The sequence below is a fragment of the Chelonia mydas genome, chromosome 6, assembly GCF_015237465.2.
Source record: "Chelonia mydas isolate rCheMyd1 chromosome 6, rCheMyd1.pri.v2, whole genome shotgun sequence".
Classification (NCBI taxonomy): Eukaryota; Metazoa; Chordata; order Testudines; family Cheloniidae; genus Chelonia; species Chelonia mydas.
Genome location: NC_051246.2, coordinates 39,390,020 through 39,415,777, shown reverse-complemented (window position 1 = coordinate 39,415,777; position 25,758 = coordinate 39,390,020). Strand labels below are relative to the sequence as shown.

Genomic DNA, 25,758 nt, shown 5'->3' with positions numbered 1-25,758 from the left:
GACAAATTAAAGTCAGTTATTTTAGATTTCCATCTTCACATTTGATGAGTTTCTTGGGTTTCAGATGGTGGTGGTACAGTACTGTCTTTTTAGGAGAGTGCATTCTCACCCAATTCAATGCCACAATAGAGATTTATTTTAGCAACATCCTGTCAGAGAATCATAAAATATCAGGGTTGGAAGGGACCTCAGGAGGTCATCTAGTCCAAGCCCCTGCTCAAAGCAGGACCAATCTCCAGTTTTTGCCCCAGATCCCTAAATGGCCCCCTCAAGGATTGAACTCACAAACTTGGGTTTAGCAGGCCAATGCTCAAAACACTGAGCTATCCCTCCCTCCTCTTAAATCTTTTCAGCCCATCTTTAAAAAGAAGGATATAGCTATTTATGAAAGCAGCCTAAATTCCAGAGCAACATTATTATAAGAAGTGTGATGATAATCGTTACCTGGCTAAAATGGTGGTTTTTGCTTTTTGACTCCTCTATGGAAATGTCACTCCTAAGGACCTTTTTTTCCATATGCCAACAATGTTTAGGTTCCTTTAAAGGACACTGCAGGAACTTCCAGGCTAAGAAGCCTCTGGAGTAATAATATTTGTTCTTTCAAGGGATGCTAGGTGAAAAGCAATTCTGCATATCTGACATAGACTTTGTATTTTTTTGCAACAGGTATACTATATTTTAGAGGATGGGGATTTCCTTAGGATTTTCTACTTTTGTTCGCTATAAATACAAGATGTTGTATTGTGTATAAAAGACAAGAAAAAACTAAATTCTAATAAGCCAAATTCTGCAGTCCACACTCTGTCAAAAATCCCCTGGGTTTCAACAGGAATTTTTCCTGAGTCAAGACCGTAAGACTTGGTCCAATGTACTGAAATTATGCAGAGAAAATGCATTTCTTTATTTGATTAATATTAATTATCTCACCCCTGCTTTTGTTTTGCAAACCTAGAAAATGAGAATTAATTACACTGGTTTAACTCAAACTCACTGACACATAAGGACAATCAATTCAGAAGGCAAACTCTCTCCGCCGTCCCCCCCAAGTCTTTCTGGGAATCAGTTATTGTAACATGATCTCATAAAAATGTATTGTAGGCTATAACTGATATACTATATTTCACTTGTGAAGAGCATTGATGTGGAGGCCAAGTAACTTAAAACCAGAATGGTAATGTGGTAGACTCTGATTTACAATAATGTATATGCAAATAAGGGGTTAATTTGTCTTGATAATGAAGTAAAGCTGCTATTGTGGAGGAAAAAATGAAGCTAGACATTATGACACTGTCTGAACTGAGCACTTGCTCCTGACACAGTAGTTTGCTATTATGTAATTAAGAGTCCACAGCTGCTTTAATATTGTCCTTTCTCGGTCCTCAAGTGCCATTGAAAACACCGGTTCAGAAGTATCTGGAGGTTTAGAAGGCTTGAGACACCAGAAGTTAATAACTTAATAGCTTTAATATGCTTTTTAAAAAGATATTATTAAATTGTTTTGATCTCTTAGACATTCATGCATGTAGGTGCAGTTCCAGCACAAAACTGAATAGAACCCACCAGGGCATCATCACGAGTGCAGTGGCAATATTAGACATCCCCCAATCTGCTACAATGCACCCCAGCCTCTTTCCCATGCAAGTATGGAACCCCACAGTGATCCCCACATTGCTGGGGATTCCCTCTGAGCCAGCTGCATGGCACCTCCTCTACCTTCTGTAGGTAGCATTGACACTCCCCCTAACCCAAAGCAACCTGGTCATTTGGGTGTACATCTGCATCGCTGGCTGGATGCATTCTACTCCCAGTTCCTTATCCTTGACAACATAGAGTACCAATGAGAACTCCAGGGACGTTCCCACAAGTCAGCAGCATTGCCAACCCTCTGTTTTTCCATGGGGACTAGAATTTCACAGGAACATTGGTATTTTCCTCTCTCCGGTTTCCCATTTTGCATTGATGTATCTACCACAGCACAGGGAGGTCCAATGGATATTGCACTGGACTAGGCCTCTGGAGATTCTATTCCCAGCTCTTCCACTGACCTGCTGGGTGATGTTAGGGAAGTTACTTTGCTTCTTTTCTCCTCCCACACCTTGTTTAAGATTATAAGCCCTTCAAGGAAGGAACTGTCTCTATGTTTGTGGAGTGGCTAACACAATGGGGCCTCTAGGCACAAGCATAAAACAAATATTAATAAGCACACAGCAAACAAACAGCTCACCAGCCAACCACACAGAGTGAGTCATATCTGCCTAAAACTTAATATTAAAGTTGAAGGTGTGTGCCAACATTCTGTTACTATGCAGATAATTTGCTCTCTTGATCACTAAAGCCTAGATCCTAAATAGGATTTAGGCACCTAAATATCTTTGAGAATCTGGATCAAAGAGCCTCACACACAGAAAGCATCCTTTGCCCTGTTTCTTCAGCCAGCATGCAGACAAAACTCCTAATCACTTCAGATCACTTCCCCTGAATGGCTTCAGGGTTGGGTAAAAATAATATAGATGGTGTGTATCCCTGTGAGCTAATTTATGAAATAACTTTAGAGGATACTTTGAAGGAAGCAAGTCTTAAAGGTAACCCAGTTTGTATGGTGCTGTGATAGCCACATTAGGACCTCAAATCCTATATATAAGATGAAAATCCACATACTACATCTCTTTCTAACATATGTATTTCTGTGTAACATGGGATCTTATTTATAAAGGGCTCAATCCTGCAAATAAATCAAAGGAACTACTCAAGTGTTTAAAGTTAAGCATGTGCTGACATGCTTTCCTGGACTGGGGTGAGAATGCTCAGCATCTTGCAAGATTGAGCCCATACACAAAATTATCTGCTATTCTCTTGTACCGGATGAATTGTGTTTGTATCTGATGGAAAAAAACAATGAGGGTTGTTTTTAGAAAAAATATTGCATGAACATCTTAGCCACAGGGTTTTTTCCTTATGTAATTTAATAGACTAATATGTTCACCTAATATAATACTTAAAAATTTGGCACAGATCCAATTGATTAATAATTCAACAAAATGACTATAATCCGTGCAGTTAGTTATTCTAAGCATCAGAAGTTCTGAGCAGTGAATTGTGTTTATTAGTGACAGCTGAAAACTTCTGAGTCTCAACATGTAATAAAATAGTATATATTTTTTTAAAAAAATTGTGATAGCACCCAATAGTGTAGTACTAATTTTCACCAAATTTGAATGGTGCAAGTATCAAAGATAGAAGACATCAGGTATTTAGTATGAAATCAATTGAATCAGGTAAAAATTAGACTGAATATCAGGACGTTTCTAACCTGAGGTCTGTTAGAATGTGGCATAGTCTCATAAGGGAGGTAGTAGAAGCCCATTGTTCAATTCCTTTAACATTGGTTTGTAAATAGAATGGAGGGACCAATCCTGTACTGACCGGTGGACGGAATAAGTGACTTTATAAGTCTTTCCCATCACCAGTTTCTTTGCAAAGACTTCAGAAAAAGAGGATACAGATTTCTGATTTTGTTAATATCACTCTGTATTTCACCCTTGTGGCTAAAACCACAGTCCTGCAGTCCTTTCACAAACACTTCTAAGTCATGCAATTCAGATACAGTTTAATTGCTTGACTGTGGTACAGATGTGTTAGCATTAAAATGACCTACTTTACTGAGAAAGCAATTTAATATAACAGCATGCAAGCGATAAGCAATGCTGCATTAAAACTACTGTGTATATATAAGTATCACAACAAAGTTTCATGACAAAAATTAGGTCCCCAAAGATTTCTTAACAATGCTGAAGAAGAGCTCTGTGTAAGCTCAAAAGCTTGTCTCACTCACCACCAGAAGTTGTTCCAATAAAAGATATTACCTCACCCACCTTGTCTGGCTAATATCCTGGGACCAATCCAGCTACAACAACACTTCATTAACCAACTCCAGTTACTTTATGTACTGGAAAGGTTTAATTGCAATAGGTTACATACCTTACTGACACATGATTGAATAACACAACTGAAATATTTCACAAAATATGATATAATACTTCACTGTGAAAGTGTCTAATATGCCAACAATAACCAGGACAGGCAGGGTGTGCTTTGCCTACACTATTTTGAGTCAGGTACAACCTTTTCTGTACCCGCTGCTGCTAATAGGCTCAAGCATATATGTTTACATGTCTGTTTTGTCAACCCATTTTCAGCTGTCACCAACCTTCACAGACAATAATAATAAACACCAAGCACACCCGCAATGAGATAATTGGGAGTGGGGGAAATGCACGCAGAGGGCTTGGAGTTCCAGGAATATACAACCACATAACCTTGCTACTTTTTGCTACATAAATCATCTTTATCACAGACAGTAACATGCAATTTTGATTTTCAGGTGTGATTTTTATTGTGTTTCTTAACAGATCTTTCAGAAGAAGCACAAGAAATATTGGTAATGTAGTGTCTCTCTTATTTACAGAGTACATAAAATACATGTTTACAAAAGCCATTAAATCTGCAGTTGAAGGCATGTGGGATAATTTTTATAAATCAATACAATTAGATATATATTTTATGAAGCAAGAATTGCAACTTTTTTTGCGCGTGTTGCACATTTAACTATTACGATCTTGAATTTTAAAACCAAACAATGAAATGGGACTAATAATACCGGAAAGCATAGAATTATTAAAACTATTAGATGGCAGACAGATAGAATATGACAAAGTTGTTTTTAGCTAATAGAGTCAGGGCAAACAAGCACAGATTTAGACTCAGATTCAAAGAATTTAGCCCTCACAAATGTTAAATGATCAGAGGGCTTTAGAAAGTAGAACATTTGTGATTCTGATATATTTATTATTTTGGCTCCAATATCTACTTACAATAGACTATTTTGCATGTGAACACATTTTTTAAAAATCTTATTCTAACCTAATTTTCACTTTGTATGAAACATTTAATCTGTGACTGCATTAACTTTAGAAAAATGCAACAATAGTTCTCACGATAAGATGATAAAAGACCACTAGGTAATGCTGAAGAGAAGTCTACAAGTATTATTCAAGGCACTATTCTACTCTGGGATGTTCAGCACATTCAGAGGCTTTGAGTGAAGACAACATCATGAGAGGAGATCAAGGGAATAACGAAAATAAACAAATAAAAAAGGTCTAAAGCTAATATGTACTATATCTAATATTCATACATATTTCTGCCTAATGAAATAGAACCCATCACTTTTTAAAGCCATTCAGTTTCACAACATTAGTGGCTTGGAGTAGTATCTGCTAAGTGAATCTGAAATATGAATTTAAAAACATGTCCCCAGCAAAATCAATAGACAATGCAAAGGTCAGTCACACTGATCAAGCATCATTTGTCTTAATTAATACAGCTTATGTGAACATAACAAATACCCAAACCCTATCTTGAGACCCTGCTGTAAAACAGAAAGGACCAATGCTCTGCTGGTACAACTCCAATGACTTCAGTGGAGATACACCAGCAGAGAATTTGTTCCAAAGAGTAAACATAAGTAGATTTTACTTAGAATGTTAGGGCCGTATCCAGCAGTTGCTGGTCCACAGAAGTTCCATGAGCTTTCCTGAGCTATGCAGATGCACAGGCTGCTGCTCTCTCTTGAGAGAGAAGAACCTAGCCACTAAGGAATGCTGAGGATTAGGCATTCTGGGAGCACCCCTTTTCCTGGACAGTCCATGACTCCACCAGCCCATTTGCAATATACAGCAACCCAGCCCTATGGATATGATATTTGGGAACAGGCGAATTCACTCAGCAATTCCCCTGACATCCTTTCACAGGCTCATTCTTCTCTGGGTGACTGAATGTCAGTCAGATGGAAAAAAATTTGGAGGTGCCATCGCCCCAAGATCTTAGAACCTCAGTGGGTGACAACTCCATTTTGGAGGACTCCTTCTGAGAAGTAGAGACTACTTGGCCTAGACACTTGCCCTTTCTCATTGTCAGACAAACAGTAACTGGGGAGGGGAGGATCCACCAGGACTCTGCCTATTGCAGAGGGCTCCCTGCTACAAACAACCCAATGGTCATTATGGGGATGGGGAAGACCCACACAGCACCACTGCAGGGCTGTGATGGGAGACAGATGAATTAAGAATTGGGAAGCAGAGCACTCTCTGCTCTCTTGGCATTTGTTAACACCCATGGTAAAGATTTTTCTTTCTTTCTTTTCTGATCCCTCATGGCATATCAATATTCTCTCAGCCTTCTTTGGTCCTAGAAACCTGTGGGCCTTCATGTCACAGAAAGCCAGAGACTATTTTGCTAGATTGGGCTCACTGAATTTCAATGTAATCTTAAAACATTGTCCTTTTAAATTGCTACCATTGATGTGGAAATATTTAATCATTTACAAGAATTATAAATAAAGCCATAATTGACCTAAAACTTAAATCACCTCTAAGCCAATGGGACAAATTCAAGTTCAGTTACACTGCTGTAAATCAAGAGTAACTGCACTGTAACCGAGAGCAAAATTTGACCCAATTAGCTTCACAAAAGGAAGGTGCAGGCCAAATAATACTTGATAAAGAGAAAACTGACTACAGTATTCTATTTTTTCTATATTAAAAGCAATAAATATTAGATATCTATAGATTAGATTTCATATTCATTTTATAAGCTATTTAAATCTATATAATCAGAAATATAAGCAGTGATCCATTGGCCTGTAATGTGTGTATATGTGTGTGTATATGTGTGTGTGTGTAAACTATTATACTGTTCTACGTTTATAATAATTGTGTTCTCAGATAGTTATACAAGATTTTAGTTTACAAAAATTCTTCCTATAAAATGGATGTTCATATAAAAGTTTAAATTTTGTTTTGAAAAACAGTATGAGATTTTATAGTCTCAAGTGTCCAACAATTACTGTACTGTAAGTATGTCACAATTCTGTCCATTGATTTGTTTTAGATGGAATTTACTGACACAAAAAATTTGCCAATTACATCATTAGCAGAGCAAGCCATAATAAGAATTAGGACGAATGCACAAATGCAGGAAACAACTAGTTTTGCTGTTTGTAATTTTTCTTCTATGCAACTGTTGTCGCTAAAAAAGCGCTCTCCTGAAAACAAAGGAAGTTAAAAATATATGCTTTGCTCATATAATACGTTCAATGTGTGTGAGAGTGCCATGCTTTTCCAGCTGAATAAAATCTGTAAAAACAAAATTTTTACAGAGTTGTTAAAGAACTGAGCCATGGCATTCTAGCAGTTACTAGCATATAGACTTATAGATGGAGAACACACATGCCAAATAACCAAAGGAGGGAAATCCGCAACTTCCTGGCAACGTATTAAAACATACTGTAACTATGGGTATGTACAGGAGAACACTTCTGGCTCATGACTGGCTTTCAAAAAAACCCACCGCAGGATGAGTTCCTATTGTTTATCTCCTCAAAAGGTCAATAATACTGAGATCCAGAATGACATCAACTAATCAGATAACATATACAAATTAGAGCTTTCTGACTGGGAGCAAAAAGTCCAATTATTTGCCACTTAAAAAAAAAAGAAAATAATTTTTCTTTTCTAAACCTCTAACTTCATAAGCCCTTTAGAAACTCCATTTAAAAGGAAAAGCTGCCATGCATTTGAAAACCATTACTAAAATGCAGGGATATCGAGATAGTCTCTGGACATTCAGAAAGTAAGTAACAATACAGATATTGAATACTTGGTTCAGTGAACATCCTGGTTTATTGTTCCTTGAATTAAATATTGACGTTATCTTTGCCTCAGTCAATATTTACCTCTAAGAGTAATGAATCTCAATAAGCACCTCAACCAAAGTTAATATCAGCTTATTATTTATCACTTAGTATCCATGGAAGAACATCATTGCTTGATTTAACACTAATGACTGCACTGAAAAACAAATAAGCAAAAACTGCAAAATCAAATATTTCGCGCTTTAGATAATGAGTAACATAAGCCTGTTATGAATAATTCTTACCAGCATTGCATTCCTTCAGATAAACTGATTCAAGAGACCACAGGCATGGTTCTCCTTTCACCTACACTAATTTTACACTGGTGTAATTCATAGAGTTTGAGGCCAGAAGGGACCACTATGGCCATCTAGTCTGACCTGCAGCATAATACAGGCCAAAATTTTACCCGGTAACTCCGTCCCTAAAAGATTTTTTTTTTCTTTCCAACTGTGTAACTGAACACTATTGAGCCCGATAACTTGTGGCTGAGTTGGAGCATCTCTCTTAGAAAGACATCTAAATCTTGATTTTAAAACTCTAAGTAATGATTAATTTACTACTCTCCATGGTAACCACTGGTTTCAATGGCACTGTTCCTGATTTAGACTCATGCAATGTGATCTACTAGCATGGACACCTATGCCTATCCAATTGAGGCCTGATAGAGGTGCGAGAGAGAAGCAGGCCCCATGTCTCCTGTGTGTCTTACAACTGAAAATGTAAAATCATCACAGCTCATATGTGGCAAAATAATTCTGAATGCATCCGATGAAGTGAGCTGTAGCTCATGAAAGTTGATGCTCAAATAAATTGGTTAGTTTCTAAGGTGCCACAAGTACTCCTATTCTTTTTGCGAATACAGACTAACATGGCTGCTACTCTGAAAATAATTCTTGTTCATCTAAAACTTCCACAGACTCTTTGTATTGTATTGTAACAACCTCAGCAAGTCTGAGTTAATGCCAAACAATGCATTAGAATGTGAAGGGTGGAGGACTGTTTCCGGAAAATAACAATCATACTTTTGCGTGATGTACATTGTACAACAAAACAATTCAATCATGAACTAACCAAGGGGATAAACACTGCCTCCCTTTATGTAATAAATCTAAAGTAGCAACACACTAGGCCTGCAGCTCAATGTATAAAACAGACTATAGAGAAAAACAGGCACTATTTTACTTTCTATTAAATTTATATCATTTCTTTCTAAAATAAAGTCAAAAAACATCAGTGTAAAAAAAAAGTTGTTTATCCTGTATTATTTAGGCTACAGTATTTAAGTGCTATCCCATCTAATAGTTTTACAAATATTACATATTACAGTATGACACACTACAAACTTTACTTTTCTTGATTATTCTTTACCACTTTTATTAAAATGTGTATGCTCAAACACTCAATAACTACTTTTACACTACATGGCTTTTGGCCTAATTTTTCAAAAGTGATAGTGATCTTGTGTGTGTCCATTTTTGGGTGCCTAACTTGAAGCACCCTAAAGAGGTCTGATTTTCAGTAAGTATTGAGCACCCACTTTCTGAAAATCAGGCTCCTTTAAGGTCTTTAATTGGGAACCCACTTTTTTTTTTAATGTAGGCTTTAATTATTAATTCCTTGTGCCCTTCCAACATCCTGCATAATTTATACCAATTATATTTTTCTAAACTGTTCGTTTGAAGTAAAAACACTTTCTTTACTTCAGTTTCTACTATCCCTGGGTGTCCTTGTAGGACAGATCCTATACTTATGAAGAGGCTTTTTTATAAGGTTTTGATACTGTACTGAATTTTGTACTTTGCAGTAAAGGTCTTTTCATTGCACAACATCAAGCAGATAAGCTTTAAAGAGTGCTGTTCCGATTGATCGACAATGTACATTTAAATCAGATCATCACATCATTACAAGTCTGAAGGAGTAAGTATCAGTCAGTACCCAGAAAATTCAAGCCTTGATTTATACAACAGCAAAAAAAGTAACCGGATTTAGTGCCTTTTACAGATCTCTTCTTCTTAGCTCCAATGTGAACCATCACATCCTACTTATCCTTCCATACACATTTAGTAAGTTAGCAGGAGCCCCTGATGCATCCATCTTATTATGGATAGAAAATATTGTCCTCTCTCAGATTAGAAAAATAACTGGGTTTTTTTTTCAAATTAATATTTAATACACAACTGAAGATAACCTCCTACAATTTGTTCCAAAGTCCAGTCTAATTAAAGCTATCAAGTCTATTGCTTGTTGTTCTGAATATTTTAAAACAGAGTAGAGAAATATTAATCAGAGATGGATTTCCCCAAAAGGTGCCTAGTTATCGTCCTTCAGACTTTTTACTTCATCATTTCACTCGGTTTAACCTAGCCCTAATTTTAAGCATATGGTATAATAAGTGTAGCAAGAATAATCAGTTCAAAAAACTTCTGAGAAATGATTCAGTTCCTTTAAAAAATACAAATGCAAAGGAATGACCGTGAAGCATATAATTATTTGTTGTGGTGGGTTGCTTTGTTAACAGCCGTTCATCTGTCCCAAATAAATTCCTCACTCCACATTCCGGTATTTGGTAAACAAATTGTACAGGACTCTCAGTGTGGACTTCAAGTCACAATTTACAATATCTAGAAAAAGGAGGGAAAAAAGGTAAAATCAGCTCTTTTCATGACATCCAGGAAGCACCCAGAAAAAATGCCTATCCTTCTTGCATGCAAGTACATTCTACTCTCCTCCGTCTCTTCCCCAAATACACAACCACAAACGTAGGAAGCACGGGTATGGAAACTGGACAAATATAAGGACAATTTTTGACCAAGCCATCAACCCAGCCATCAATTTTGCAGCCACAATTAATTGTAGGTGCAGATGAATATAGAACACACAACTTCCTGATTTGCAAATAGTGTCAGCTAGTCAGATGTCTACATGCAAAAAATTAGCACCCATGATTATTTGTACCTACCAAATTGCACCCACATTTGATTGTGGGTGAAAAATTGAAGGTACAAATCTGGAAGCAGTTTTTTTTAATTTGACACGCAGGGTCTGATCCTCCAGTGGGACTCTTCAGATATGGGGGGGCTGCAGGACTGAGTCCATACTGAATAAAACGTATTCTGTTAGGTTTCTATTTAGCAAGGAAATTAAAGCACTTGGATGTTCTTAAGGTGAGATTTTTCTAAAGCACCTTGGGAGTTCGGTGTACAAATGCCTCTGAAAGTTGATGCTGAAGATCCCACGTCCCCAGTGCTTAAAAGTTAGGAACATGGTCAAGTAGATGGCTGAATCGGGGCCTCAAACGATATATATCTAAGTTTAAAAAAACCCCACCTTTGCGAAACAAGAGGGCTAATGAATGTCCACTCTGTTTCCAAGAGAGGTTGTTGAGAAAGTCAATGTTATTGTGACAGAATATATATCAAATTAAATGACCTGAATCACTGCTCTGGTCTGTGTAAACAAGTCATCTTCAAAGCACGCAGGCAGTCCTAGCAAATTATGCAATTATCAAAATAATATTGCCATTCTAGTACTTATATTGCTGTCTTTTATGTGATTCTGAAGATTACACGAGAAACGTCTATACAGTAACTCCTCACTTAAAGTCGTCCCGGTTAACGTTGTTTCGTTGTTGATCAATTAGGGAACATGCTTATTTAAAGTTGCAAAATGCTCTCTTCTAACGTTTGGCAGCTGCCTGCTTTGTCCACTGCTTGCAGGAAGAGCAGCCTGTTGCAGCTAGCTGATGGGGGCTTGGAACCAGGGTGGGCTGGCAGCCCCCCAGCAGCTCCCCGTTCCCCTAAGTTCCCTGTGCGGCAGCCACCCAGCAGGCTATCAATTGCCGGCAGTTCAGCTGTCCCTCCCCCCACTGCCATGTGCTGCTCCTACACCCCGCTTACTCCAACCCCACAGAGCGGGTGGGAGGGGGGAACACAACAGGGCTCAGGACGGAGCTCGGCAGCAGCTGCTGTCTCAACTTGCTGATCTACCTAAAAAGTCAATGTACTTAGAGTGGGGTCAGCGTAGTTAAAGGGGCAATGTGCATCTCTCTCTCACACACACAGTGTGTGTCTCTGTCTGCCATGCTGTCTCACCTCCCTCCATTCGTGCTGCCTTGTAGAGTGTGAGGCTACATTAACAACGTGTTAACCCTTGAGGGCTCAGCCGAGTGCTAGTTCATCATTTAGCAGTAAGGCATTCCCTGGGAAATATCGCACCCCCTGACTTCACCACCTCAACCAAGCTTCACAATCATCATCACTGTGTACCAGTATTAAATTGTTTGTTTGAAACTTATACTGTGTGTGTGTGTATATATATATAATATAGTCTTTTGTCTGGTGAAAAAAATTTCCCTGGAACCTAACCCCCCCCCACTATTTATATTAATTCTTATGGGGAAATTGGATTAGTTTAACATCGTTTTGCTTAAAGTCGCATTTTTCAGGAACTACAACGTTAAGCGAGGAGTTACTGTACTCTAATGGTCCACTCCAGCCAAACCCATGCATGGTTTTCTGAGCTATGCAAGCTATAGGGGGCTGTGGACATGGCTACATGGCAAGCCAGCTTCAGAAGCCATACAAAAAAAGCTTCATTTCCAGAGTTGAGTAATTATGGAGCCTCCTGCATTTCATGAAGGACTATGCCACCTAATGGAATTACTGAATCCCCAGACTCCTTCACTTTGTGGCCCTTGGAAGACACAGACAGGTTCCAGGAGCTCATAGGCAAGGCTATAAAACGTAAAAAGTCCCAAAGCTGCTGGGAATCGAGGGAAGGGCATTTCTTCCACACAGCTCAGATTGCTACAGTTATGGTCTGCCTTACTACCTCTAAAAAGGGGAGGTTCCCCCATCAAGCCTGGAGCTGGGAATCTTGGAGTCACATGACCCCCCTTTATTCCCTTATAGAGGAGTCCTACAGAATTTAATGGAAAACTTTGCACAAATATTTTCAAACCACCCCATAAAATGTATCTGAAAATTTCATCATCTCTATAGAATTCTACAGGATTACACCTGAGAGCATTCTGCGCCAAAAACTTAAAAATTCTGCGCACAATATTTTAAAATTCTGCAAGTTTTATTTGTCAATAATAAATGCAGAGGCTCCAACAGGGAAGTGGGGAGCACAGGCCGCTGGCTGCACGAAGGTGGGAGATCATCCTGCAGACCTCCCACCCCCGGAACACGGACTCAGCGGTGAGGCTGCACCCTACCCTGATGCAGCACAAGGCCTTGGTCTGCCCCAGAAACACCCTGGGGCCCTACCCTTCTGCATCAGGCACACCAGATGTGGAGCAGGCAGGCTCAACCAGTCAGGATCCAGGTGTGGAGAGTCTCAGTGTTGGGGGATCAAGAGGTGGGGTGAGAGGATTCCGTGTGGGACAATCTGGGTGCAGGCAGCTCAGTGGAGGGATCTGGATGCACAGAGGCTCATTGGGGGTGGAGGGGTTCCAGGTGCAGGGGCAATGGGCTCTGCAGGGGCTTCCAGGTGAAGGTGGTTGGGTCTCAGCAGAGGGGTCTGGTTGCTGGGGGAGTGGGGCTTGTTGGGGTGGGGGTGTGGGTGCATCTAGTTGGGTGTCTGGATGGGGGGGACTCAGGGTGGTGCAGGGGGTGGGGCATCAGGGTAGGGATTTGAGTGGAGGGAGCTCAGTGGGTGGTGGTCTGGGTGCAGTGATGGGGATCTGGAGGCAGGGGGGTCTCCAGATGCAGGGGTTCAGGTTCAGTGGGGTGGGGTTCAGGTATGGAGGGCTAGAGGAGTTCTGGATGTACACGGTGAGGCTTGGCAGGGGTGTCTGGGTATGGGAGGTCTGGATGCATGGGGGATAGGGTGGATGGGGGAGCGGCTCCCAGTACAGTGACCCCTCCCACCACAGTTGAGGAGCAATGGGGGCAGGAAGAAGGGGAGGATCCTGAGCATCCTGCAGCTGGTGGAGGTTTCTGGGGGTGAGTCTGTTGCAGCCCCAGACACTCCTTGCAGGGGAAGAGGAAGTCATGTCCTCTCCTGCCTCCAGCCCAGCCGGGACTAGCAGCTGATCCTGGCTCAGGTTACGAGCCACTGGCTCGAGTGTCCCTAGCCCCACGGTGATTTGCCTCTCCACCAGCTGCTCCAGGTGTGTGAAATGATGTACTTGCTCTGCTAGAGAGTGGTGCTTGACTGCTCTTGCAGCTTCCCTTTGCTCCCCTTTTAAAAAGTAATTTTTTTGTGGGAAAGCAAAGAAAACTGGGGGGGACATGAATTCTGCACATGCGCAGTGGTGCAGAATTCCCCCAGGAGTACAGGATGGTTAAAAAAAAATCCTCTAGAAAGATTAATCATTTCTATTCAATTCCATAATACTGAATTCTATTCATTTTCTATAGAACCCTATTACATTTGTATAGAAACATAATTTTATCAGATTCTTCTCATAAAAGCTCATTTCCACGGCTGGCCTCTAAAATGGAGTGTCACCCAGAAGGAGCTTGCACTCGACAATGCTTGAACATTCTTCTTCACTCAGTCAAGGATGAGGGGACACAGGCTGAGTGCAAAGATTCCTATGAGTCCTAGCAGAACTGATGGAAGTCCACCCAGGATCTGGACTATCAGCCATGGAGTCTATCTTCTGCCCTAGTGTGCCCCTTAAATATTAGAGTTGGATGGCCTGAAAAGCTGGCTGCATTATGGAGACCACAATTTAATTGTGTTTGTGTTCACCGTTTTAAATTACACTGACACCAAGCGTCTGCCTGAATTTGTGCTGTAACCCAGCACCAACAGCCTTGCACCATGCAAGAACTTGCAAGATCAAGGCTTTCATTAAGGACTGATGAACAGAGTTTATGGAATCACTTCTGCTGTATGCAAGTTGGGGCCATTTTGGAAAGAAAATCATAATGACTAGTAAAGAAAACAATGATGGCCAAAACTGGGAACCTAAATTTAGGCTCTTCAGTCCATATTCACTTCAATGCAAGTTGTGCTCCTAAATCATTTAGGTGCTTTTGAAAATCCCATTCTTAGGCACCTAAACATGGACTTCAGAGTCTAACTTTAGGCTTCTCTGTCTGAAAATGTTGGCTGATGATATTTAGCATTATATCTGTAGATGTCTCTTGAATACAAAGTAGTTGTAAAAGATAAAATTAAGGTGGCAGGACTTTTAAAGCCCTTTCATTGTATATATTGCAAATAATATATTGCAAATAACAAAAATAAATTGTTGACCCTGAAAAAGTAAATACCATGCAGATATGCCAATTTATTTACCATATTCACTATTTTTTTTGACATATGTTTTTTCATATTCTGCAGTATTTATTTCATCAGAAATTTCATAGAAGCTGTGTAGGAATTTTAAGACTATTTAGTATACACATTTATAGTAAGATCTTTTCCAATGCTTTTTTGCTCTCTGGAAATTTTAGGCACGGGCATTGTGCCCAATGCAACAACACATAAAACAGATGCATTTTTCCATTCACATTGGGCAGGAAGTTTCATATTAAGCATTTCAATAATTGCACAAGAAATGGCATATATGTACTGAAATGTCCCGATGGCTTGATTTATACTGGAAAATTAGCTGTCCCCTAGAGCAATAAATACCTGAAAAATTAAAATGCCATAAGAATTTTAAACCTCCACAAGGAGTGGGAGATCACGGCTACTCTCTGTTTTACTTGAAACCCTAGATTTCACTATTTCCACCACCTTACTTTGATTGCCCAAACATAAGGCCTTGTGATATAGTCACCATCAATTTAGCTAAAGCAGGCCTGCACACAATAGTCCCAGCCACCACAAAAAGTGAAAAACTAGGATCTATATTGCCAGATTAAGGCATAGGCACTAAAGGTCTGTGCCTGCAACCCCAGCTCCTAAGGCCTATGATTATGTTAGAATTTCAGCTTTTTTGTTTGTTTGTTTTCTAAAGTAAGGGCTTGTCTACACTTGAAATGCTACTGCAGCACAACTGAAGCTGTTCCAGTGTAGCACTTCAGGGTAGACAGTACCTATGCCAACAGGAGGGTTTCCACCATCAGCGTAGGCAATCCACTTCCCTGAGAGATGGTAGCTAAAAGGTTAATGGAAGATTTCTTCTGTAAACCTAACACTGTCTACAGTGGGAGTTAGACTGGCTTAACTAGGGTAGTCAGGGGTGTGCATTTTTCACACCCCTGAGTGATGGAGCTGGGTTGACCTAACTTTTTAGTGTAGACTAGAACTAAGTCTCTAGCTATTAACACGGCAAAGAAATAGTTGAAAAGGTGACCACAGCATAGATGATCCAGTGATATCAGCCTTCGTCTGCAGACAACCTGCAATGATAGGTGTGAAAAGTCTGAACTGACTGAACCATTCATTTCTATGGGGTGTTACTTCCACACCATACTGTGCTGGAAACGTCCAGCCAACACCACCCAGAAAAGGACTGCATGTGTGGCAGCAGAGTGCAGTGAGCCCAGCAAACAGATACCCCAACAGCCTGAGTGTAAGTACTGGGGCAGGGCCCTGCTGCCATTCCTGCCTTTTTGAGGGACCCTTGCTCTCCCAAGGGAAGCATGTGTGTATATAAGGAGTGGGGGGTGGGAGGGGGGAGAAAGGGGCTGCCACTCCTGAGAGGATAAGAGGGGCCCAAGTTGCTGTCCCTGTTTTTCTGAGAAGGGAGAGGAAGTCCCTGCCACCACTACTCAAACTGGGAGATGGAACCAGGGCTGAGGCGGGGCTCCAGGAGTGGTGCCACAGAGGCACTCCATATCCTATCATGGGGTGCCTCAGGCTCTGGATTGCCTCAATCCAGCCTTGAGAGTGAGACTTAAACCCATGTCTTTCATATGAGAGTGCAAGGGTGAAATTCTGGTTCTACTAAAATCAATGGGGAAACTCTCACAGTCTTCAGTGGGGCTCAGTTTTTCCCCCAAGTCTCAACCTCTTGCCTATAAATTTCGCAGCAGAAATACATAAGATGCAAGTCTGAAAATTCACCAGTATAAAAAGTCATCTCATGAAGACAAGGGAACATTGGATCAGATAAGTGCAAAATATTTTGAATTTTCACAATTGGCTACTGTGTTCAAAGGCAACTCAATGAACATTTGATATTTGTCTTTTCCTACCACAGTGAATAAGTCTTCAAACACAACCATTGTGAATTATGTTGCACATTTTGGAGGGTTTAGTGGGCAAAGGCGGAATGGGAGGGAGTAGGGTTATCCAGATGTGTGGGCAATACAATTCACAAATCATTTTTTATTACAATATCATCATCTGTTCAGTACAGGTGTTCATGATGGGTAAGTCTTGCCACGGCCAGAGCAGAATTATCACCCATTGTGTCCTTTGCAGAAGCACTTTTACTGGCAAGGGCAGAAATTGTCAAGGAGGGGCTGAGGAACACATGCTGAAATGACTATGCTGGTCCTCTGAGGACCAGCATGCACCCCATGTAGCTCTTGCTGCTGATTGAAAGACAGCTAGGCACATACCCTAACCACAGATTGCCTGAGCACTACAGACGGACTTGCCTCTCTACTTTTGTGGATTAAGTACTCTCATCCCACCCTACTGCAACACCCCAGCACAGGATAGGATTTCATCCTTCAACTGATAAAAAGATTAATAATAAATAAAGTACGATACCTTCTGGCCTCGGTTTTGGTTTTTCCAACCCTCCATCTTGCATTAGCTCAAATGAAAAGGACACATTAATGACCTGGTAATATAATGAACACATTCATTATTGTACATTATTTCCTGCCCAGTGTACATGGTCAGCATAGGCTGCGTTTAAGGCTACAGAGCCAAATCCTCAGCTGGTGTAAGTTGTCAAGGCTCCTTACATCAGAGGATCGGGTCCATAGAAACCAGGGAACTAATCATTACTCAAAGTATTTTTTGGTCAGAAATCCAAATATTTGCAAATGGGATTGTCCTGATCAGAATAGGATTTGGGCTCAACTGTCCATTGAGAGACAAGTTAGCTTGGTAAATTCCTTAAAAATTAACAAAAATAAAATAGTAAAAAATTGAACACTATATAGTCCAGGTACTTTCCTCGACCCAAATATATAGCTGAATTGCCTTGGGTGTCAATAGAGATTGTGTGTGAAGACTAAGGGCAGTGTTTGGTCTTAAAATTGTATATTGTGCAGAGAAGGGAATATGCCTTCATATCTTTAAACTATGTGAAATCTTGCAAACGTTCAGTTTTTGTTGTTCATAATTTGATTCCGCCGGCACTCAGGCACAGACGTCTTATTTAAGTCAATGGTAATACTGAGTATTGCTCAATGGCAGCATTGCAGTGGCTGCCAACAAACAGTTAATATTTCCTAGATACCAGACAGTTAACACAATTTCCTCCTCTACTCAGATGAGGCAATAACCACAGTATCTCAAATACTACTGCGTAATAAATGCTTGCAAATGCTGAATTTTTAATGGTGACCACTGTATTCCCTTTTTTTTTAACCTAGGTAGAGTACATCAGTCTTGCATAAAAAGGTTTGTACGGTGTGTTACAGGAAGTGTTTTTCTTTATATAAAAATATAAAATCCAACAACAGAATTACCTTTTGTTCAAAACTATCAGGAGTCAAGAAAAAGCTGTGCAGAGGCACAAAATAACCCTCCAGGAGACCCATTAGCAGCACTAGATATACACCGTCTGCAAACTGTAAGAGACCATGATATGTCAGAGTATATATTCTAAACCTGGATAATTATTTTGCCTGATAAGCAAGATACCCTTTGCCTAATACAGCAAGCTCACGACATTACTAACCTAAACGTTTTCAATTGCATCAAAAGATTTAATCTACGTGACTTCTTATGCTTATATCAGGTATTACACTGTGTTATGCCTCCATGGATAAACTGACCCGAGACTGACATAAACAAGTGGGCATATAAGCACCCTGGAAAGAGGCTGTGGCCAGAAGAGACCTGTAGTTATGGGCGTCTTGTCATTGGCGGCTGAGTAGATTTGGTAACTGGGAAGTGGATTCATCACTGGAGGAACAGGGGGTTGTGAGCCCATTTCTGTAGTGTGGAAGCCTCGGGACGGCTGATCTATGGAACACACCTTCAATTCAGATTCTGCTGGCCCTGTGGCAGAGGCACAGCCATCTCTTCTGAACTGTTTGTGACACAGCACATAGCCCCAGAGCAGAAGAAAGTAGAAATGAATATGTCATCTAATGATTGCACAAGAAATCTTAATATAGTGGAAAAAGAGGAGGGGAATAAAGAAACAGAAGTCTAGAGTTCAGCAAAGTCCATATTAACCTATTTTTCAGTGTACACAATTATAGGTAGACGGCATCCATCTAACTGCTATGGTGCATCCTTATTTCATTATGAACTATAACTACACACATTATGCACATGGTTTTCAGACATGTTACTAATTTTAAAACATTTTTCTCAAAAATTTCAGAACACGATCACGTTCCTCATAAAGAACAATAAGCATGTCAAGCTTTTTAAAAACATGGTTTTGAGTTCCTTGAGATGACACAAATTCTGTATTTTTAAAAAGAGAAATGTATTCTTTTCACACTTGTGTAACACAAAAGCAGATTAATGGATTTTATCTGAACCTGGGTTGAGACCAGACATGAGCAAATTTTTGCCCAAAGGCAACATTTCAGAGAAAGTTATGAATGACTGTGAAGAGAGGTTTAGAATAGAATGGCCATCTCAATCTTATCTATATATCATGACTATCAATGCTAGAACATAGCCTCACTTAATCAAATTCTGTTTATCCAATTCCCCAGATTATCTGAAGCAGCTCAGTGTCTCCCTGAAGCTGCTCATCATCTCTCTGCTGTTGGAAATACAATCTACCTCTCAGCTTAGCGAAATCCAGTTTCAATGAACTTTTTAGGGGTCTCTACGGACATTTGATTAATGAGGGTTCTTCAGTAAGAAAACAATGGAATAAACACACACACTTAAAAACAAAGCCATATTTCTGAAAAAAAGCCTTTATATGTCTCCTCCCATCTAGTTCTTAATTTTACCTGTGCAAAATCCATACCTATTAGAGACTTGTAGTCAGTTATACGAGGGGTTCTGAGACTTTTTTGTAAGAAGGATCACGTCTTAAAGGAAAAAATGCTCTATGGACACCTCCCCTCTCACTGGTGATCATGCAGACCACCTTCCTTCCAATCTCATCATGTAACTTCCTTGTGGCAACTGCAGCAATTGTTTATATAGAAAAAAAAACCACTAGGAAAGTATTTAATGTATTTCTAGCTTCTTTCAATGCATTCTAGCAATTGGAAACAAGGAGGAGGAGCCAGCACCATGTCACACTGTGCAGCGTAGAACCCAGTGATGCAACTGCTTATACACTCAGTAACTTTACATGTGTAAGCAGTCCCAGTGAGAAGTGTCACAGCAGTCCTATGAGATTATTCATTTGAGTAAAGTAAAGATAGCTGGAATGCAATTGCCCAAGCTGGAATTTGATCAGAATACCTGGGCCAAGATTCTCACTGCAAAAACTGCTATGGCGTCTCTAATGACCAAAATTGTTCTGGACCCTCCTTATATAGTGTACAGCTAACATTAATTAATATTAATGGTAAAGGAAGTATAAATCTTTTGAGGGAATGTGCTCCAGAAATTCAGTTACTACTAGAATAGCTCATTGTCTTTGCAGTATAGTTTTTATCTTCACATGAAAGACCTATATAAAATTAAGCAATCCAGAGGGGTTTCTGGGTGAAATAACCATTTCTTTAAAGAAAAGGAGGTCTTGTGGCACTTTAGAGACTAACAAATTTATTTGACCATAAGCTTTCGTGATCTACAGCTCACTTCATCGGATTTTCCACTGATTGCATCCAATGAAGTGAGCTGTAGCTCACGAAAGCTTATGCTCAAATAAATTTGTTAGTCTCTAAGGTGCCACAAGTACTCCTTTTGTTTTTGCGAATACAGACTAACACGGCTGCTACTCTGAAACGTGTCATTTCTTTAAAGGTTTCAGAGTAACAGCCGTGTTAGTCTGTATCCACAAAAAGAACAGGAGTACTTGTGGCGCCTTAGAGACTAACAAATTTATTAGAGCATAAGCTTTTGTGGGCTACAGCCCACTTCATACAGCCCATTTCTTTAAAGATGGCTTAATAAGACTGTCGTGAAACCTTTGAGCATGTTATGATACGTGTATAGTATGGTGCAATTGTCCTCCCCCACCAACCATGGCTATGGAATCTTACCTGGGTTTCCAGTTCTGTAACCTCCAAATTCAGTTTATTCAGGTGCTTGTTCACAAAAGTGATGAGGGTCTGAAAAATGAGAACATGTTGATCAAGGCACACTTTTTAGAGCAGCAGTTTCAACTTTTCCCATAAGTTAGACCTGCACGTGCAGTGTTTAGAACTGATTTCTAAATGTTTTAAAGTTACAAACAGAAACCTGCAATTTTTAAAGTATTTTACTCCTAGATTGATTGGTTTTCTGAGATTGGAACAGAACTGACATGAACACTGATCAGATAATTAAAATACATTGTTATAATGTAATTCTTCTTCAGGAAGCTATAAAAAAAAAAAAGATTTGTAGCAGTCTAGAGAGTTGTGTTATTAGACAAGGCTTCAATTTGATAGCAGCTGAAATACATGGGGGCAGATAATCCGCTGATGTAAATTGGCATTTCTCAATTGGCTTTAGTGGAGCTATGTGAATTTATACCAGCTAAGGATCGACCTGTTGAGTTTTCTTTTACATTACATACAGGGTACATTTACGCTGCAATTAAAAACCCATGGCTGACCCAGCTCAGGGTAAGGGGCTGTTTAAATGCAGTGAAGATATTCGGGCTCGGCCTGGAGCCCAGGCTGTAGGACCCTGCAAGGTAGGAGGGTCCCAAAGCTCGGGCTGCAGCTCAAACCCGAATGTCTACACAACAATTAAACAGTCTTTTAGTCATGAGCTCAAGTCAGCTGGCACTGGCCAGCTGCAGGTCTCTAACTGCAGTGTAGACATACCCACAGTTACATGACAAAGTACTTTACAATAGAGACTTCTATATATCTCTCCTGTTCTATCTTCTGAAGCAAAATTAATGTTGATGAAAGCAATAAATATAACACAATTTGTAATCACAGGATTATGACTTTCATTTTCAGTGTAAAGTTTAAGTTTTATTATATTAAATATGTTAATGTGCTACTTAATTGTATTTCAGAAATAAAACACTTTCCAACCTTTTTTACAACATTGAGCTTGTCCGGAGCATGGTCAAATAAAGTGTCAAATGCATCCCGTTCTGAAAAATAGTCAAATCTGTTAAAATAGCAAGCAACAGCTATCCAACTGCATAATAAACACTAATTAAAGAGCATGAATGATGAGAACAGCAGCATCAGCAGAATCTTTAACGTAGCTTTTTTGTACTTCAGTTACTGTATATTCTGATTGTTCATTTCTTTCTATAATCTGCTAGAAACTATTACTGTCTTTTGCCAGGTTTCAGAGTAGCAGCCGTGTTAGTCTGTATCCGCAAAAAGGAAAGGAGGACTTGTGGCACCTTACAGACTAACAAATTTATTTGATCATAAGCTTTTGTGAGCTACAGCTCACTTCATCGGATGCATTCAGTGGAAAATACAGTGGGGAGATTTATATACACAGAGAACATGACCAGTAACATAGATTTTTGCTGGGATTTGGGCTGCTTATGAAGTGATCTGAACAATGAACTGTAAGTTTCTCCCTGAGAATTAACAACAATCAATATCTACCCATATAAAAACCTGAGAGAGCAGTCACTGAGAGAGCAACATTTGTAACAAAGTGCATAAAATGCCCACATTGCATTATGATCTTGGTTCATTACCACATTATAACAAGTCCTCACGTCACAGTTGTAATATGATGCTTGGTACAGATGATTTTGTGCCACCCTGAAATGTGTCCTGTGACATTTTAATGTCCCAGGTTGCAGGACAACCCCATTGAAATTAGAGCAATCTCTTAAAGACCATGACAGATAGCCAACCTACCAGAGGTGGGAGCACTGATGTAACAGTGCATTCACCTTCTAAAAAGAAAGAGAGAGCTCGAATCATCTCCAAGTTACTCCATTTTGGCCAGTAATTGGTGTGACACAAAATGACTCCACGGAGAGCTGCTTTTGCCCTTCCTAAATAGAAAGAGCTAGAATGATAACTTTACTCAGTCCCATTTACTTCAGTGGTGATTTCACATGGAGTAGGTGCTACTCAATATGAGTAAGAGTATCACAGTCTGACCCAAAAAGCATCTCCATGACCAGAGTTTTTGAACTCAGCTGTGAATAAACTATGTAAACCAGATGAACATTGCTCATGGTTTTAGTCTCAGTGACATTAAAGGTGCAATCTCAGGATAAAAACATAACAACTCTTTCAACTACAAGAGACTAAGCCTCTCCACTGCAAGCAAAGAAGAGCATAGCATCCAATTCTCTAAAAGGAATGGCAGTTGTATTATGGAACATCATCTTTCATTCATGTTGGGAACCTCTAATCATTAATGCTTTTATATTGAAGTTCTGGGGTGAAATCACCAATCATCTCTAAAATAGCATTTGCTGAAAGGCATAAGAAATTGTTTGTTTTAAAAATGGCTATGCTGACATCAAAGTTTCTCTAATTTGTTAACTGCCATCCCAATCTACAACACGTTTATTTATATATTTACCAAGGAAGCTGCAAATCCTGGCCTTACTTATGGTTTGAATGAACGGATCAGCTGCAGGACAATTAATTAATGTACGCTTTGGTAGCCTCAAGAAAATGATAATAATCAAATGAAACTTACCATACCTTCCGGATAATGCCCTATAGTAAAAAGCAAAACAAAATTATTATGTATCTCATTTACTTTACTTCATGCTTTTCGTTAAGATGGACAAGAAAACTGCATATATGGCCAGATCCTTAGCTCTGTGTAAACTGGAGTAGGTTAATAGAGTTCAATGGTGTGTCACCAATTTACCCACTAGAGACTCTGGCTCATAGCATCAACTAACATAATCTTGTTGGCTTCAATAAAGGTTCAAGTTGATACCAAATAGTACACTTCCTACTGCTAAGCCCAATCAACATGCCTTCACTTGTGGAGAAGGTTTTTGCTATGTTTATTTCATGAACTCTTTTCCCTTTGCCCCAAATATCCAGTTGTCACGGCCACTACAATAAAGTGCTAGCCAAAACAACGCCTGGACTAGGTTCTTAAGTATTTAAGAGTTTTGTTTCATTTGATCCTTCACATAAATATCACACTTGTAATAAACCTATAAGGATTAATAATGAGTCATTAGCCTGAACACTCCTCACTCTATTAGAAAGTAGGATTTTCTGCTGTTGCTTCTTGCTGGATTTGAATAATGTTTCCACTGTACACTGCACTGTGAGATCACATGTAAATGTTTTACCACGGTCACTTATGCTTCTTCAGAGCCTAATGGTGAATGAAATACTTGGGAACAGTTTTTTCTTTTCTGAGATAATTTAGCACTTCATCAACTAAACTGTGAAAGGTAAAAGCATAAGACCTACCCCTCTTCTTGTCTGTCTGAAAACTTATTCAGACACTTTTGAATGTACAGTATTTGAAACAGGATGCAATATAGATTTCTTCAAATGCACAAATTTCATACATATTTGCTCTACCTTTCCTTTGGTCTCAGTCTTTTGGAGATTTGCAAGTACTTTGTCATTAGTAATTCCAACTCGGTAATGTTACCTTTTGAGAGGCATATTTGAAAGCCTTGCAAAGACTAAACTATAATCACTAGCTGAAGCATGATCCCTCCTGGAACCCCAATAATGAAATCTAAATATCACCAAATGGTTGAATTTTTGAGACACATCTGTGTTCAATTACTGGACTGCTGGCAAGAGTGGTGTTGACATACTCAGTGTTACCAGTTATTTCCTCTTGGATTTGTCGGGACTGGAGGATTCCTTCTCGTTTCTGGAAAAAAAGAATTGTTTTTTGTTTAGTTTATTACAGTTTAATGTTTAGTGTAATATAAAAAATATCTATGATCTACAAATGTCATCAGATAAACATAAAAATAAAAAACTTCATTTTTTTTTCAGACTTGACTGTATTATTTTATTTCCATTTGTATGTATTCCACAGAATTTAGTCCAGATAACTTACTTGTTAACACAAAAATTTAAGAATGGCCACCAATGGTATAATACTAGGAGACTTGAAATGTCACCTCGTGTAACAGAGAACCTAAGGACTAAACAATCGTTTCTTCCCCTTTCTCCATTCCCCCCTCGCCCCCCACTTTTCTATCTAAGGCTCCAGTTCAGCAAAGCACATGAAACAGCTTAAGCACACACACACACAGGAGGTTTGCTGAAGAGAGACCGTGTGCTGAACTGCAGCCTATGTTTGAAAAACCAGCCCAGGCAAAGGGTGCCCACGCAGTACCAGCTTTTGCAATCCTTTACTCCCATTCTAGCTGTCCTTTCTTTCCCTGTTCCCTTTCTTCATCCTCCTCATTATTTTTATTTCAAACTTGCCATTTTTCACTACTCTCTGCATTAGAGGTTGTGTTTGTTTGGGAAGAAACTCCAAAATGGAGGACAATCTACGCAGGACCTGATCCAAATCCCAAGACAGTTTTAGTTTTACTTCAATGTTTTATGGATCAGGCCCACACACAGGAAGACCCTTGCATGTGCTAATTAGTGGTCAGTGCTATACACTGACTCAGGAGCTGACTGACTGTCAGAATGTATGAGTTAGTTGACAAAGGAAGCAGCCTCAGTCTCCTTAGTTCCTTCCCTTACATTGATCACTGCCATTTTTTCGCCTTGGAGTACACATTTCATGTATGTATTGCCTCTCTCCGTGTTCTCTTTGTTAACTTTAATCAATGGCGGTCATCAAATTTGGCAGTGTTTGCCTTACTATGGCCCAAGGCTGCAGTGCATACTCAGACAAAACTCCCACTAAGTCAATAGGAGCCTATGCAAGAACTACAGGATTAG

General features: G+C 39.6%; 1 protein-coding gene across 10 annotated transcripts in view; it reads right to left on the bottom strand.

Annotated features, from left to right (window-relative positions):
• Positions 1-25,758, bottom strand: part of PARVA (parvin alpha) — a 98,449-nt gene that overhangs the window by 5,958 nt on the left and 66,733 nt on the right. For 4 of the 10 annotated variants that reach the window (XM_037899833.2, XM_043550239.1, XM_043550240.1 and 1 more), the window contains 7 exons: positions 24,663-24,721; positions 23,564-23,583; positions 21,967-22,028; positions 20,977-21,045; positions 18,313-18,414; positions 17,381-17,453; positions 4,369-10,374 (listed from right to left, as the gene is read on the bottom strand). In XM_037899833.2, coding sequence (XP_037755761.1) covers positions 10,298-10,374; positions 17,381-17,453; positions 18,313-18,414; positions 20,977-21,045; positions 21,967-22,028; positions 23,564-23,583; positions 24,663-24,721 — 462 coding nt within the window. In that variant the 3' untranslated portion in view covers positions 4,369-10,297. The other 6 variants (XM_037899832.2, XM_037899834.2, XM_037899831.2 and 3 more) reach the window with 4 other exon arrangements.